The sequence below is a fragment of the Paramacrobiotus metropolitanus genome, unplaced genomic scaffold, assembly GCF_019649055.1.
Source record: "Paramacrobiotus metropolitanus isolate TYO unplaced genomic scaffold, Prichtersi_v1.0 Parri_scaffold0000015, whole genome shotgun sequence".
Lineage (NCBI taxonomy): Eukaryota > Metazoa > Tardigrada > Eutardigrada > Parachela > Macrobiotidae > Paramacrobiotus > Paramacrobiotus metropolitanus.
The window spans coordinates 225,878-241,426 of NW_026570235.1; the positions used below are offsets into that span (position 1 = coordinate 225,878).

Sequence of the window (15,549 nt, forward strand, 5' to 3'; positions counted from 1 at the left end):
TATTAATTTTTTTCTGTTATATAACGACATAATTATGATATGTATGGCACACCGCCGCACACCCAATAAAGCAACAATTTAATTGAATTGGCAAGCGTAGTTTCACACATGCAGATCCATCAGTATTGGAGGATCTGAACGAGCATACTGCAAATAAATCGATACAGCGACCTTTCAAAATACTGACAGGAAAAACCAGCTGAACATATATTCTCAAACCATCCGTGCACTGTGGACCACCAAATTATCCGCATTCAGATTCTGCACCGCTGTTACCGCCCCCTCGAACGTATTAATCCGACTGCCGGGCATCCGCTCATGGGCACTGCGCCGCATCGTTCCCAGCACCGCCGTGGTGATGGTCATCACGCCGGTCGACAGAAAGATAAGCAATGCCACCCGGTGCAAATTCCAATTGCCCATCCACATACTGAAGATCAACGTAGAGGTCATGTACGTAATGGAGAAGAGGAACAGGCAAAGGAGTGCACCGAATCCGAGTGGGTCCACTTTCTCGCCGGGTAATGGATTGCGGGCTTTCCGCAGGGCCCCACAGGCACATAACTGCAGTACCGGCAGGGCGATGCCGTCCAGAAGAATCCAACCGGGATCCATGAAATCAGTGACATCCACTAGAGAGGTCAAGCAGCCGTGACCCCAGCAGTTGGACGCCAGACTCTGGAATAATCAGCCGATATTATTGTAATTAAGTGACATGGCGCTAAATGTATATTTTTGCTCTTCGTTCTCCATGCACCATTTGCCTGCTGCACCAGCAGATCACGTACTCATTATGAAAATCCTGTATGACGTCGTTGTGTGGTTTGATCCAGAGATTTATCAGTGTACATATAATATTATATGTACATGAAGCTAATCGTAAAAATTAGCTTTTTACATGTACTCATTTTTACCAAAAAGTGCAGGGGTGCATTGTTGTTCTTATTAGAAAGTCGTTAGATATACACTTCCCCGGAAATCGAATAATCTTAGTCTGAAGTTATTTATTTACTATATTCAACATCCACCAAAAAGTGCTGCAGGAAATCTCACCAACAAGGAACACGGTCAAATACTGAAAAAAACACTAAAAAAGTTTTGCTTATAAATCTGTAGTTTCACTGCTTGTAGTGTACCGCTCTGAACGCTTTGTAATCTAAAATGAGCCACTTAATTTCGTGTAACTTTGGATGATCTCGTGTAAAGCCATCACACTACGACATAAAGCAATATTCAATTACAAGTTACTTAACCGTACTTTACTACTTTAACATTGGGTGGCATTGCGATCTGATTAAAAATCCATGGTAAATTTAAACCATTTTGTGACGCTCTTCGACAAAACAAATACATTCTCATGATTTGCAATTAAACGTGCCCGTCATTACATAGTGGATCTGCTTACATTAAAATTCACTCACGATGCTTAAATGAATCGTTATAATATTTACTCATTACACTTGTAACTATAAACAAATTCACAACAACTTTTACTGTGCGCTATATAACAAATTTTGATTCTGCCTTTTCTAGAGGCAGTTACTGTCTAGCAGAGCAAAGCATTCTACAAAGTCTTCAAAAAATCATTGTACAAAGCTTTACATTACACAGCAAATTTTCACGTACAAATAAGAAAAAAGTAGTAAGCAAGTAAAACAACACTGTATTTCATGATTTATTATACTATGGCAATATAACAATCGCTAGCTGAAATTTTTTATTGTACAGGATAGTTTGCTGCTTACCATGCACAGAAGATGACTGAGCAAATACAGGAAACTGCACACGCAGAGAATATCGGGTAAGCGCGATTTTATTACCGCCATCCGGCTCAGACATCACCCTCTCATCACGGATTCCACATTTTTCTACATTATCATGAGACGACCTGTAAATCCAGACACTTTTCCCCACCGCATCCCAGTTGCCCTGCGCGCTTCCTCCGGGTACTATGATGGAACGCAAAAACCATTACAACAAGAATACCACAATTAATTGCAAATACGCGCGCATCCACAGGGTGGTGTTCGCCTCGAGCACTGTCATAATATGGAATGTCAGTAAATCAGCTGCATATTGCGTGCCAGTCGTTATAAAGAATATACGAGCAATTATACAGCCATAACAGACACTTAGATGGTGCCATCGACAAGTGCGCGCTGCGGAGATTGTATGTTATTGTATCTTCCCCGGCGTTAAGCGTAGGGGGAGCGCCAGATAACCTTTTACGCGAGCTGCAGAAGCTGCATTGGTAGCTAATCAATACACGGTACGTCAATACATATAAATAAATGTAGGTTCAGCGCCGATGGTATTTTGTTCACCTGCCGGTTGTTATAAGGTACGCGCCACGATTTATTGTACACGTGACCTATTTTCTTGATCCCAGTAGGTACCATACTAGCGTAATATAAACGGGAACATCGGGGTGCGTGCGCTACACCATATCCCGCTGTGCGCTAATCTCTTGTATCAATATATATGCAGCCAATTTTTGATTGTAGTGGATGGAGTGCGCGCTGGATGACGGTGTAGGTTAAGTGTTTTTTTTTACACGGGAAGCACCGGTCCGTCTTCCGTTTTATGGAGCGTGTAAAATGACAAGGGCGTTGTTGTAAAAGTATTTGTTCTGGGGTTACAAAAGTCGAAGTCGTTATGCGCTGCCAGCAATAATGTCGAGTTTTACTTCGTACAGTATCGATTTACGTACGGTAATTCGAACATCCTAACGTTGTAAAAAACATAAACGAAGGAAAATTTAGTGTCTCTCGAGTCGTTTCTTTTATTTGAAACCGCATGTTGTACAATCACTTAGTATATAAATGGCGCTGGGCTATAATTACTGAATGGCAAACGGAAACTAAAGGTCACCTGCCCAAAATAAAAATGTAGTCTCTCCTTTTACATTTTACTATTTTTTTTGCACGTAAAAAATAGCATTATGATGTACGAGAAAGGCGTTACGAACTTACGATATATTATGAGAAATAACATTTTGATTTCACAGTATCTGTACTCTGTAATGGGCCGTATTTGTATAGAAGTACCATACGGTTATGACGTGGCTATACTTCAAAGTATACATGTATCTGCAGGCAAAAGGGAGTCAACAGATTTACACAGGTTTCCATGTTGCTCTAGTTAACCAGAAAAGGTTGCCCATTTAAGGTTGCTCTCGGGGCAAACAACGTTAAACGTTATTTATTCAAGCACAAACCTGGATGGGTGTACGCTCCGTCTTTACGATGGTTCGATCGCTGGTACTGCCAGCAAGATGTAGGTGGTTTGACGTCTCATCTTTTACAGACAGAAATATCGGCTGTTATCAAATATTATTTTTACAAGTCGATAAATGCGGATCGATTCTTGAAATCTTGCGTTCTCTTACATCTGCCTTCTATATTACATGGCATGGTTCATCCCCGTTTGTGTAGGTCTGCTTTGCGTGCAAATCTACCGTGGGACCCTTTTTTGAGTTTGTTCTGCTAAATGTCTGTCGGTAGTTGGGAATAGTTGGGATCATGAGTACCTGCTCCAGTATGACCTTTTTTGATGCTGCATTTATGCGCTCAAAAATTTCAGTTTTCAAAGTAAAAGAGCTAAAAAAGTATCAAACGTCTTTTTTTATGACTGTGTCCCAGTACTTTGCACGCTGTATTTCCGTTAAGGCGTTAGCACTTGTACAATACAACGCCATTAAAAATTTGATCTAATGCGCTGAAGTTGTCTCGGCAGCTATCATTTTAGCAATTTCTTCCTGGGTTATCCTGGTTATTAACGGATTATGATTTGCGGTAACACAATTAAGCTCTCATGTTGTGCAATAAACTAACCATAAAAATGGCCAAGCAAACAATGCCACTAAAGCTACTGCTACTGTTAACTACAAGTTTGTATTAACAAATGTGCGATTGCAATTCTATTTGTCTCATTTCTTACTAATGTTGTTTATCATTAAGATTAAAATTTTGACCATGAGTTTCGCCTACCGCGACATGTACAGAGGAATACGTACAGGAGAATCGGGTTTACAATTACGCTATTTTATTTGGCTTGAAGAATAAGAAAACGTTTCTAAATTTATACATGTGATTTCGTACGATTCAACGTATCTTCTTGTATAAAATTGAGCAACTCGGCAAAACTTGTGTTTTTTGCAGTAGCATTGACCGCACTATATTTGCAGTCGTGATAAACCGAGTGGACAGCGGGTTTCTTGCGCCAGTTGACCTTATCCGGTCCGTAAATGAACCGCCAGATTCCACTGTCCGGTCCCGGGTTATTAATAAGTTCGTTGTCAACGTAGATGTTTTTATCGTAGATCTTCTTGCTCGTGTAGATCTTCCAGGGTATTTCACCGGAATTGTACACCCATTCACCGGCGCGATAGTCACTAGCGTAAGCATCCAGAATATCCGCCAGATAGTTGGATCCGCGCTGGCAGACGATAAACCCGGCATTCATTTTTCTCATATATATCTCTTCTTTGGAAATGATACATTCGTAACCTTGCTTTAATACTGCTAGAAGATCTGCAAAATAATTCATGAAGAAGCCGGTATTTTCTTGTGAAGTCGGAAAGGTTACCTGTTATGTTCGGAAGGAAAAACACATCGAAATCAGCCGCAATACCGCCGTATTTATACAGGGTAATTAGTTTGGCAACATCAGCTTCATGCGCCAAAAATTTTGCCGTGGAATTCAACCGTCTTCCGTTGACCACAAATCGACGTCGCGTATATACCAGTTTGACCTTACTCCAAGCCGTGATAAGGTCATCACATGAATCAAACGGCCAGAAATCCGGATAGTTGGTGTGGACATACACTCTCGATGGTTGTATATACGTCAACATGGACAGCAAACTGAGACACTCCATCCAACACAGGCTGTTGTTAGGCTTAATGGGCGTTTGCCGGTAGAAGCGTATTAAGTGAATGGGCATCTGGGTGGCTTGGCTATCAAAGGGCAACACCATGTCATCAATCTGACTAGGCAGGAATTCCACTGCTGATTGGCTGGTTCTGTTCAAGCCTTCGCTACTGGATGAGATTTTAGAGTGTAGTTGGATGAACTGCGACGAGAGAGTTGGAGGCGCGAGATGCGTTAAAGGACCAAAGTAGCCAGCAATGATAACCAGTGTGAAAAGAGCCGCAGCCGGTATGGTGCTGATGACTATGTGTAGCAAACTTCGACTGGTTTTTCCCATTGTAGATCACAATTTAATATCAAGGCAATTCAAACAAGTATGACAGAAAAGGTGTTGCTCTCAGATGCAAATAAAGATCTACAGCAACATGTAAACCTAAAGTGGACAACGGTCCGTAAAAAAAGGATAGTTTTTCTCGTGTTCGAGGCTGCAGCGAACAAAATCACAGACAACAATCAACAACAAGCATTATATCGGTATTGGTATACAAAGGTGTACTACAACTACCGTAGGAGATAAACAGAGGTCACTCGTCTATTGCAGAAATGGATGTTCATGCTGCAATAAGAGGTACGTATCTATAATCCATTAACTACACGTAAATACGGATGTACAAGTATACACAAGTCGACCTTTTATATAAAGATGTGGCATATACTAGTACCATGGCGGCACAAAAAAACAAACTACCGGCGCCATGGCTGTTATAATGGTTAGTGAAAATTCTGCTTGGTCATTGGCTCTTGCATCAAATTGGCCAGTTGTCTCTCAGTTCCGGGCGCATTTATTATCGGGTCAGGGCTGTGCGTCCACTATTTTTTAAATTAAAACAACGGGTGACACTGAATACGCTCCCTCGCATATCGTTGACACATTTGTGTAGCCATTATACTTCCTTGTCCTCCTATTTCCTACCTTGCTAGCTTGCTCGTAAACCCTGTCGGTTAGCAGAAGGTCTGATAGATTACATAACTTCGGCCTAACGCTGAATACTGAGAACTTTTACACGATACGTTTTGATTTGCAGCAGACAGGCTGGAATGCAAAAAATGAATCGATTAGCGTACTGTTTGTTATTGGTCCTTAAAAGATACAGCAGCAATGTAAGTATACGTGTACCTGTGCAGGTTGTTGCAAAGCTAAATGCACAAGTAAGATAATCTATGCATTTTTTGTGTTCAAGTCAATCAGCGACAAATCAAAATGTATCGGAAATATAGATACTCAACAAATGAGTCGCGACACGCGAACGCGGCATGCCTTCAAGACTTCCAGTCTTCACTCTACAGATACACATGATAAATTATAATTGCACACTATGCTGGCGACAAGTTCCGGAAGGTAATACTGCACTGTCATAGCAGTATAAGACTTTTTAATTTTAAAATTTGTAATTTATTCCGAAAACCGTTTATATAACATCAAGAAACGATACAAACTTATTTATAACCGGCACAAATTGTATGAACATGCTTTCATTCATGAAAATATGAAGAACGTTGAACAAGTGAATTTATAAATGAGTGCAGTTAACGTTGAAATAAATGACTCTGTGCTGAGACACTTTGGGGGCTTGGCAATGCGGCAAGCTCGCGTGCTTTTGGCAGTTCTACAACTGCAGCTAGCTATTTATTAAAGTGAGTGTTCAGGCGGCAATATGATATTAATTTTATACTAAATTTGTCCATATTCTTGATGCAAAATACTTAGACACATAATGCCGACACAGACAATTTCCGGAAACAGCAGTACTACCGCCAAATTTATACGTTTTACAAGAACTTGGTGCTACAAATAACTGTGTTTACTAATTCACTTGGTAATTAGTGCTGCATAGACCGACAACGCTATATTAATGACGTAGTTCTTCTTCCAGCACAAGTGCGCTGTATCCTCATATCTATATACTTTTAAATTTTCGTACAATACAAAGTGGCTTCTGTAGGTGTATACATACTCTACTCAGCCTACTGACATACTCTGATGTCCGCCGTCGGCGCAGCCAATTTCCGTTTCTTTTCCGTTGCACTAATTTTGTTTACCAAGCTTGTGTATACTGTATCAGACCACACCCCATACAAATCGTGAAATTGTGCGGAATGCCATTCTAGATTAAAGCGGAGTACACCAAGAGTGAAATTTGGTTTGATATTGTGCACATAGCGATTACTAACGGTAACAGCAATAACTGCATGCCGCTAGCTGCATCTTGGTCGCAGTGCCAGCACAAGATAATTTTTAACTTGTTGCCGTTTCTTTCGTTATTGTTGGTGTTGATGTGTCGTAAACCTAAATTGTTAGTGCAGTGCCGGTCGACCTTTGGCAGAGCCACTAATATGGGATTTCTTCTGCCTGAAGCATCGCACTTCCACACGATCGACAATACTACACTGACTGCAATCAGCTCTAGCACAACGACATCCAAAATTGTCATCTTCTATGCATCACTAAATACCGTTTCGGATATCCTGTGCCTGTACGTTTTCCATAAATGGAAAACCACATTGCCGCCTTCCGTTATCCATCACGTTTCCAGCTGTATCTCGCAGTTAGCCTATGGTGTCATTTTACTTAACTTAGGCGTTATCAGCTGCATCTTTCCTCATGCTGCCGCCTGGATTGGCCAGGTACTGACCACAAGTGTGACCTTTTTCAACGCCTGCCATAATGCGCTTTTGCTATTGGTTATTTGTGACCGATGGCTCAGCGTGGAGTTTCCGGTGTTTTACGTCAACAATGTCACCAGTAACTTAGCCGTTGCGATGGACCTTAGCGCCATCTTCGTCAACCTAACCATTTACTTGTGGGTTTTCATCTGGAACCACGACAAATTCTACTGGGAACCGGAAATCGGTTTATCCGTTTTCCGCTGTATGGAAACATGGTGGATTGTCTTCGTTATCGTCAACTATGCAACATGCGGCACCTTAAATTTTATTTTCCAACTGCGTATTATAATTCTTGGTGCCCGTTTGCGAAATAAGCGTAAATTACTGAAACCGCCCGATAATGTTCCAGAACGATCATTCATGCACCAGCAAATCGCGGATTCAGAGTGTTTTGAAATCGTCCGAGCGTCGTATCATATTATTCTTCATATGCTGCTTAATCTGCTCTTCCGTACTGTGATTACAGTGTGGAATACTCTCAATAGCTTGGGTTATCTGACACCAAGCCAATATTTGTACTTCATGTGCAGCGTCATGGTTAAGGACGTGATAATTGTACCAACGCTCTTTATTCTGTATCCACGTTTTCGTAAGATAATGCTGAACATCTGCAGTCATGTTACCAGGAGTTATTTTTGCTAAGTGTCTTAGCTAAACTAAAAATCGTTAGTTTTGGAAAATATTGAATCATATTGAAAGATCATCGATTACATAAGTTCCGGTCGTTTTACTGGACATTCATATTGTGGTGTTAAGGCCTGGCAGACTGAAATCAAAAGCAGCATCTTCACTATTCAAGCTGCATTTGACCTTTGTTTTCAACATTCGTTTATGATGATAACAGTAACATGTTCAAGTTTGTCGCCGACAGAGTACTGCTGTATACGGAGCGGCGCGTTATTTAGAATTTTATATAATTTCAATAAGAAAAATGCTTACAATGCACTCTGAACTAAAATGCTAATTCATAAAAGTGGGATAAGAACAATTTCGATAAGCGAATACGATCATAGCAGCACTAAGTTTGCTGCACAGGTGTACGTCAAAGCTTATTATGCGTATCGTTATCCAAGTACCACTGGAAACAGTACAACCGTCTTTCGTTCCACATTTCAAAGGCCGCTCATTTACAGGCGCACTTTTTCTCTTATATGGTCAGAAAACCTCTCGGATACTACTGAGTAGTACTGTTGTCCACGGGGTCACGACGGGGCTGAAGCAGTCCACTCCGAGCGGAATATTCCATGATGGGCTGCACATGCATAATACAAGAATTTCCCTTGCTTAGAAATTAATGAGTTTTTACAGTGCACTTTCGTGTTCCACAAGCAGTACTTAAGTTTACAAAAAAAAGTGTCAGAAATTCCGAGTCACATCGCAAATACAACGATATACCATACTTGTATTGTACAATACGATATACTACGATGTTGTATAAACACCACAAATACTACGAACTACGATATTGCATATGGCGTTTACATCGGTTAATTACAGTAATTATATACCCTGAATTTGTCGGTGGAATCCATTTGACTTAGAATCCAGTCCACACTGCGATCTCCCTTGGCGTCGATGACGACATCGTTGCCTAACACGGTGTATGTGCGGTTCCACATGGACCTGCACAATGCCGGTCCATCGCTAGTATCGCCGCCATTTGCTAAAGTCTCGTTCAGAACCTAATTTTTAGCATCAAATGGGTATACATGGATTTATTTTAATTTTTTAACCAGCAGTTCTGGATTAATTTTTTTAACATCATTTATGAAATAACCAAATTTATTTACATGAGGGGTTACATAATCTGAAAGGTGCAACTCGACTTACCTGACCATAAATAGCCAGCGAGTAGTAGTACGATAGCACAAATGGATCGGCCTTGTAAAATTACAATTACAAATCATCATGCTGCATTGTTATAAGAACCGGTCAGCTACATATTTTGTGCTTACCTCATCTTTATGGGAAAAATTGTAGCCATACTTTTCCTCGGATACCCTTTTGACCTCGCTTGTAAGATTGCGATATTCTGGTGTATTTTCAAAACGAGTTGAGATTTTGAAAAGCGAATCGAATGCGGCGCGAGCATCCTAAAATAACGAAACCGTTTTAAGGTCACCAGTTACCACGATACGTATACAGCAATAAATAATCCTTTATAGTAAAACATCTCAGCCTTGCCGCATTTCGATCGGGATCGGTCTCCGAGTACCAGGTTACATTGCCAAAAAATTCTGTTTCATGCCAAGGTTGAACCGCGAAGTATAGCTAAATAAAGGAATATTAAATTAACTCTTTAATGTTGATCGTTAACTGTGACCCCAGTAACGAGCTACTTTGTATTTCAGAGGAGTAAACTGGATGATCGTTTTAAGACTTACATACTCCTTCCCCGTTAAAAGCTGGTCTGATGCCGCTAGCTGTGAAAACGAAAAAAGCATTATTTTTTACTTATTGTAGCCGTATAGAACTACAGATTGCATCTCGATCTTTTCAGAATCTCATTCTTTCATTAATCTCAATCTTTTCACAACTCCGTATACCGTGCAGGATATTACAGTTTTTGGCTTACCATGATTGAGCGAACCCGGTCGCCAGGGGCCACGAGGAAAATGACTGAAATACATACTCACTGTTTAGTGTTTACATACTTATCGCCCTCTTTAAAAATGTTCACAAAAAAAGGGGAAAAACGAAGATACTGCATGTTAATCCGCTTTATTTCGCAATACAAAGAGTAACTGCCGAAAGCATAAGCATAAAACATAACCAGAATAAAGCAGCAATGCTTAACACTTAAAGTAGCACAGCTTAATTTACTTCAACTGATTTTCTTTGATGTACTGCGGCAATACCTTTTGCAATCGCGCTGGCTTTGATCAGGATCTCTTGGACTGCTGATGTGTCAGCGGTATTGACCAAAAACAACTTTGTATCAATTTTGTTTCCCTTGTGAAGGCCAGATTCCAGCGCACGGCACGCTGACGTAATAAAGCGTCCCTGAAGGCTTTCTCGCGTCCGATAATAATCGTAATCGCATAACACTACCACCGGACACGTCGTGCAGTTGAACATCGTTAATACGTTGTACACAAACTTCACCATTTCCTCATTGTCAAACGGAGCAACCCGCGTTAGCGTGGAATAGTCACTCCTATTATTGTTTCCTCGATTCGCAAAATGCATCCTACGAATATGTGGAATAATTTACGCGGGAATGCATTTGGTTGCAGGATTATGTATGCCTTTACACAAGTGACACTTTGACTTACGATGGGACGAATACTGGAATTTCCCATTCTACAACGAATTTTACACGTATAAAACACGGCGTGAGATGCTTATATAGAAGTTTTTTCTTACGCATACCTTTCGCCATGTAGTTCATAGATGACGTCCACAAACAATCTGCGTAAAACTGACTTATGGTTAGTTAGATTACAATTTCCAGGCAGGATGCCGGAATTTTGACGCAAAAATGGGCGTGTTGGACAGCTATCTAGTTGATTGAATTACCTATATTGAATTACCGGTAGTGTATTAAATTACCTATATTAACCGTAAATGTACCTGGTCCAATTATCGCCATGCCTGCGATGTCCAGTGTTTCATTGTAGCGAAGCTGACCGGCCCAAAGTGCCATTTCTGTTTCCAGGTCGTCACAAAGCGTGGGATTGCTACGGTATATGTTAAACGTTTTTCGTGTTACATTCAACTGAAATCCATACTTGGTTCGTAGGTGGTCTTCTGCTTCATCCAAAACAGCCCTTAAACCGACGGGATTGGATATGATATCGCCGCGCCCAGTATATTCTAACAAGGCGATCGTGGACTGCGCTGCCGACGAAGGAAAATCGTCAAAAAGCGCCCAACAGATAGCGAGACATAATGATGCGCTTCGAAAGAAGTCCATGTGCTCCAGCATTTCGTGTACTTTAAAATTATTGCCTTGAATTATAAGCCGAAGTACATACACAGACTTTGCTTAACAAGGGGTACATGTGCACATGGCCCAAAGTTTTACCAGAACAGCAGTTCCATCGAAAAGGCAACAAGAAATACGCTTCCTTGTTAATCGTATAAAGCTGCACTAAAGTCGATTGTCTGGATTTACCCATTGCTAGGCTAGAGGCAACTTTTTGACTAATTTAATTACGCAGAATATTCATTTTGCTTAAGGGCTATCACAAGGAAGTAAAAACATTATTCCGACCATCCTTTCCGTAACAAATTGTGCATTCAGAGCTGTTATAGCATAACTCACATAAAGAAAATTGATGTGCACAGCGCTTTTTCTGAAAACTTTTTAGGTTCTGGCACAATGTTTATGAGTAATATTGGATATACGTTAGCAGTTTTAAATGTTAAATGCTTATGTTTGCCGAAACATTGCTGTTTCGGTGTCAAGCGGTGTGATACACAGATAATACTGCATTTTCAAGAATACATTTTGGCAAAATTGTCTTGCTGTTAAAATTTCGTTCTAAACTGAATTACACATAAAGCTGAACGGTTACAGCTCCGAAAGCGTTATTAAATGTGTCAGGTCATGGAAACACAAAGTTTCAAATCCGAAGAGCTTGCCGGAACTGTTGCAGTATTGGAACTAAACGGGACAACCATTCCGCGGTGGAGTTCAGTGCAGTATACAGCAACATCGATGTCCCTGGCTGCTGACTTGCCGGCTGCTCCGTAGAAGCTGAAAAGCGTAATCATATGCGTTAAAGTGTATGTACGAGTACATATCGTGGTGCAAATACATGTATCCATAAATGCTTTGGATATTTAATAATTTATGTGGACCAAGCTTTTAGCTTCAACCCACCATCCAGAACTGTGCATCCATCATTCGTCCCACCGGAATCGCATTTCAAAGGTCCCTCTTTTACAGGCATACGTGCTCGCTTATTTGGCCAAACAATCTGCCGGACACTGCCACCCACGGGGTCCCGACTTGACCGGAATTGTTGGTCCCGAGCGGAGTATTCCATGACGGGCTGTACACAAACTTCAGGAGTTGATAAGCTGTTACCAAATAGTGCAACCTTTTGTGCTGCAAGCAGTGCTTGCTAAATTTGCCGCAAAGACAAGATCTGCATTGCAAATAGCTGTGTAGTGTGTACTTACTCTGTACCTATTCTAGATATTGCGCATAACACTCGTAACGCTTAACTAGCTAAACATACCATAAAATTTCCAGCCGAGTCCATTTGACTGACGACCCAGTCCACAGTCCGATCTCCGTTGGCGTTGATGACAATCTCGTTTCCTAATATCGTATACGAACGGTTCCACATTAACTTGCATAGTGCCGCTCCATCGCTGAGATTGCCGCCATTTGTTAGCGTCTCGTTCAGAACCTATTCAATTTAATTATTGCGACTAACGGGTGGGTTATGTCAATGTGCAAAGAGATTACTAGTATTCAAAAAAATTCAGGACCTTCTTGCAGCAATTGAAATATCTTCGCTGTAGAATTAATAACTGGATAGTGATACTCGTATTATGCATATCACGGAAGCGCAACTTACCTGACCAAAGATAGCCAGCGTGTAATAGTATGACATCACAAATGGATCGACCTTGTAGAACCAGAACAACAAAACATTATGTTATGACTTACGATGTTACAAAATCCAAAATTTATTTTATATTTGGTATTTAACTTTATATTCTGTTCTTACCTCTTGTTTTGGCCAAATAGCGCCGTGCTGTTTGTCGGATAATATAGATTTCTTGACTTCGCCGGTAAGATTCCAAAATTCTGGTGTGTCTTCGGAACGCGTTGAGATAGTGAAAAGCGAACTGAATGCGTTTTGAGCATCCTAAAAAGAAAAGAGTGAAACTGTCTTAAAGCTCCCGCTTTCTAAGGCAGAACGTCAGCTAGCTTCTGTGGAATAATAAATCCTTTTCGGAAGAAAACCTTTAAAAGCGCCATTCTAACTAAACTTGCCGCATTTCGTTCGGGTTCGGTTTTCGAAAACCAGGTAACGTTGCCGAAAAGGTTTGTGTCGTGCCAAGGTTGCACCGTGAAGTACAGCTAGATAAAGCACACCATGAACTCTTTGTTTTAATTTTTGCAGTTAAGCGCATGATCTCGTGACAGAAATTTATAATGGATAAGCTGGTTGACGATGTGCGAACTCACATATTCGGCCCCGGTCAAACCCTGATCTAATGCAGCTAGCTGTGAAAATCAGAAAAGTAACAATTATTGTTGATTTACTCTCTTGTTAATCGAACAATTTCGTATCAAAGTTTGCGGCTTACCATGACTGCTCGAACCCGGTCGCCAGGGATCGCCAGGAAAATGACTAAATAAAAAAATGAATAATTGTGTATTTATTGTCATTAATTTTTTCAAAATTTAGTATAAAGACGTAAAATATAAAGGGATGTGCTTATCAGCATTAAGCTGCATGCTTTCTGAACACAATAACTTTAGCCGTTTAGTACTTTAAAGTTCAAACAGCATTATGAATCGGATGGCTACAAAGCGCAACGAAATAAAATTTGTGACGACCGAGCAACAGCGTAAGTTTTATCGATTCATTCATGAGAAGAAGGTTAGCTTTAGTTCTCTTAATTCTTATCGAATGATTTAACCAGTGTACGGTGTCTGGCGATACCTTTTGCGATCGCGCTGGCTTTTGTAAGGGTTTGTCGAACTGCCAACGTGTTGGTGGTGTTGACATTAAACGAAGTCGCACTGATTCTATACCAATCGCTTAGGCCATATTTCAGCGCAAGACACGTGGACAGAGTAAAGCGTCTCTGACGATTTTCGCGGTCATAATCATCATCACACAGCACTGCCACCGGACATGTCGTACAGTTGAACTTCGTTAACACGTTGTATATAAACTTTATCATTTCGCGATCGTCAAACGGAGCAATCCGTGTTAACGTAGAATAATCACTCCTCTTGTCGTTCTCTCGAACCGAAAAATGTATGCTACAAAGAGCGTAAATAAAGCGATTTGCGAGTGAATGCATTTATCTGGTAGAATAAATGTGTTTTGGCACAAAGTGACACTTTTACTTACGATGGGCTGAATACCGGGATATTCCATTCTATAGGAAATGGTATATAGAGAACCAGCATGCCATCACTACACATTTCTGAATCTTCTTACCTTTAGCCATGTAGCTTATGGTTTTGGATGTCGATAAACAAATCTCTACAAACGGATCTTGATAATTCAGTGTAAACACATACAGAGTACAGTAACTGCAACGGCTAATTCTGATTATGTTGAACTAAGCTGCAGTGTTCGACAAAAGGTCGAAAAGGATACATTCGTGATTACAATTTTTCTGTACGAACAGATCAATCTGCATTGAAGAAGGGCAACTTTTACCTGGTGCGATTATCGCCAGCCCGGAAATGTCCGGTTCTTTACGCCTGTAGTAAAACTCACTAATCCAAGCTACCGCATCTGTTTCCAATTCCTCGCAGTACAGCATGGGATTGCGATTGAGTGTGGTAATCCTTAGCCGTGTTAGATTCAGCTGGGTCCAGTAGCTGGTTCCTAAATGTTCTGCCGCTATATCCAGAACATGATTAAATGCTCCACTGCCGGAACCAGAATATTCTAACACAAGGATTTTCGCCTGAGCTGTCGACGATGAGAAACCGGTAAAAAGAAAAATCCATACAACAAGACGTAACGATGATCTGCGATAGGATTCCATTTAATCCAGCACTTTATAAACTTGAAACGTATTACCCCTAATCGAAATGCTAGTACCCTAACAACTCGCCTAATATTATTAGAGATTTATATTCGCTTATGAGCGCAGGTCTTATCGGTACGGTAATTCCGTTGACACGTATATAATACCCTTTCCTCCTGATCGTATATGGCTGCATTAAACTCGCTCATCTGGATTTAGCCATTGCGATGCTAGAGGCAACTGTCTGACTATATAACTCAATAACGCGGA

At 40.7% G+C, this 15,549-nt stretch overlaps 2 protein-coding genes across 4 annotated transcripts; both read right to left on the reverse strand.

Moving 5' to 3' along the window:
• Positions 1-33: 33 nt before the first annotated feature.
• On the reverse strand, positions 34-2,204 carry LOC129585077 (uncharacterized). The gene is made up of 2 exons (XM_055477594.1): positions 1,746-2,204; positions 34-678 (listed from the first exon to the last, which is right to left on the reverse strand). The coding sequence occupies exons 1-2, from the start codon at positions 1,824-1,826 to the stop codon at positions 214-216; spliced, it is 546 nt and encodes a 181-aa protein (XP_055333569.1). The 5' UTR covers positions 1,827-2,204; the 3' UTR covers positions 34-213.
• Positions 2,205-8,412: 6,208 nt separating this feature from the next.
• Positions 8,413-15,469, reverse strand: LOC129584907 (atrial natriuretic peptide receptor 3-like). Of its 3 annotated transcripts, XM_055477327.1 has the most exons (15): positions 14,964-15,469; positions 14,739-14,783; positions 14,649-14,676; positions 14,232-14,557; positions 13,873-13,916; positions 13,751-13,789; positions 13,556-13,642; positions 13,287-13,427; positions 13,134-13,184; positions 12,789-12,962; positions 12,428-12,599; positions 11,173-12,301; positions 10,972-11,010; positions 10,875-10,902; positions 10,722-10,789 (listed from the first exon to the last, which is right to left on the reverse strand). In XM_055477327.1, the coding sequence occupies exons 1-12, from the start codon at positions 15,295-15,297 to the stop codon at positions 12,168-12,170; spliced, it is 1,575 nt and encodes a 524-aa protein (XP_055333302.1). In that variant the 5' UTR covers positions 15,298-15,469; the 3' UTR covers positions 10,722-10,789; positions 10,875-10,902; positions 10,972-11,010; positions 11,173-12,167. The 3 variants fall into 3 exon arrangements, with proteins under 3 accessions (XP_055333303.1, XP_055333304.1, XP_055333302.1); XM_055477328.1 differs by lacking the exons at positions 12,428-12,599; positions 12,789-12,962; positions 13,134-13,184; ... (6 more) ...; positions 14,739-14,783; positions 14,964-15,469 and adding exons at positions 8,413-8,851; positions 9,108-9,281; positions 9,430-9,480; ... (2 more) ...; positions 9,984-10,022; positions 10,175-10,218 and having other exon boundaries at positions 10,458-10,789; positions 11,173-12,153; XM_055477329.1 differs by lacking the exons at positions 12,428-12,599; positions 12,789-12,962; positions 13,134-13,184; ... (6 more) ...; positions 14,739-14,783; positions 14,964-15,469 and adding exons at positions 8,413-8,851; positions 9,108-9,281; positions 9,555-9,692; ... (1 more) ...; positions 9,984-10,022; positions 10,175-10,218 and having other exon boundaries at positions 10,458-10,789; positions 11,173-12,153.
• Between the last annotated feature and the right edge of the window lie 80 nt (positions 15,470-15,549).

Coding starts and splice junctions, on each gene's coding strand:
- LOC129585077 (XM_055477594.1), bottom strand. CDS start 1,826: ATGGCGGTAATAAAATCGCGCTTACCCGATATTCTCTGCGTGTGCAGT. Junction 679..1,745: donor TCAGTCATCTTCTGTGCATG/GTAAGCAGCAAA, acceptor TGATTATTCCAG/AGTCTGGCGTCCAACTGCTG.
- LOC129584907 (XM_055477327.1), bottom strand. CDS start 15,297: ATGGAATCCTATCGCAGATCATCGTTACGTCTTGTTGTATGGATTTTT. Junction 13,185..13,286: donor CTATTTGGCCAAAACAAGAG/GTAAGAACAGAA, acceptor TGGTTCTACAAG/GTCGATCCATTTGTGATGTC. Junction 12,302..12,427: donor TGGATGCACAGTTCTGGATG/GTGGGTTGAAGC, acceptor TACGCTTTTCAG/CTTCTACGGAGCAGCCGGCA.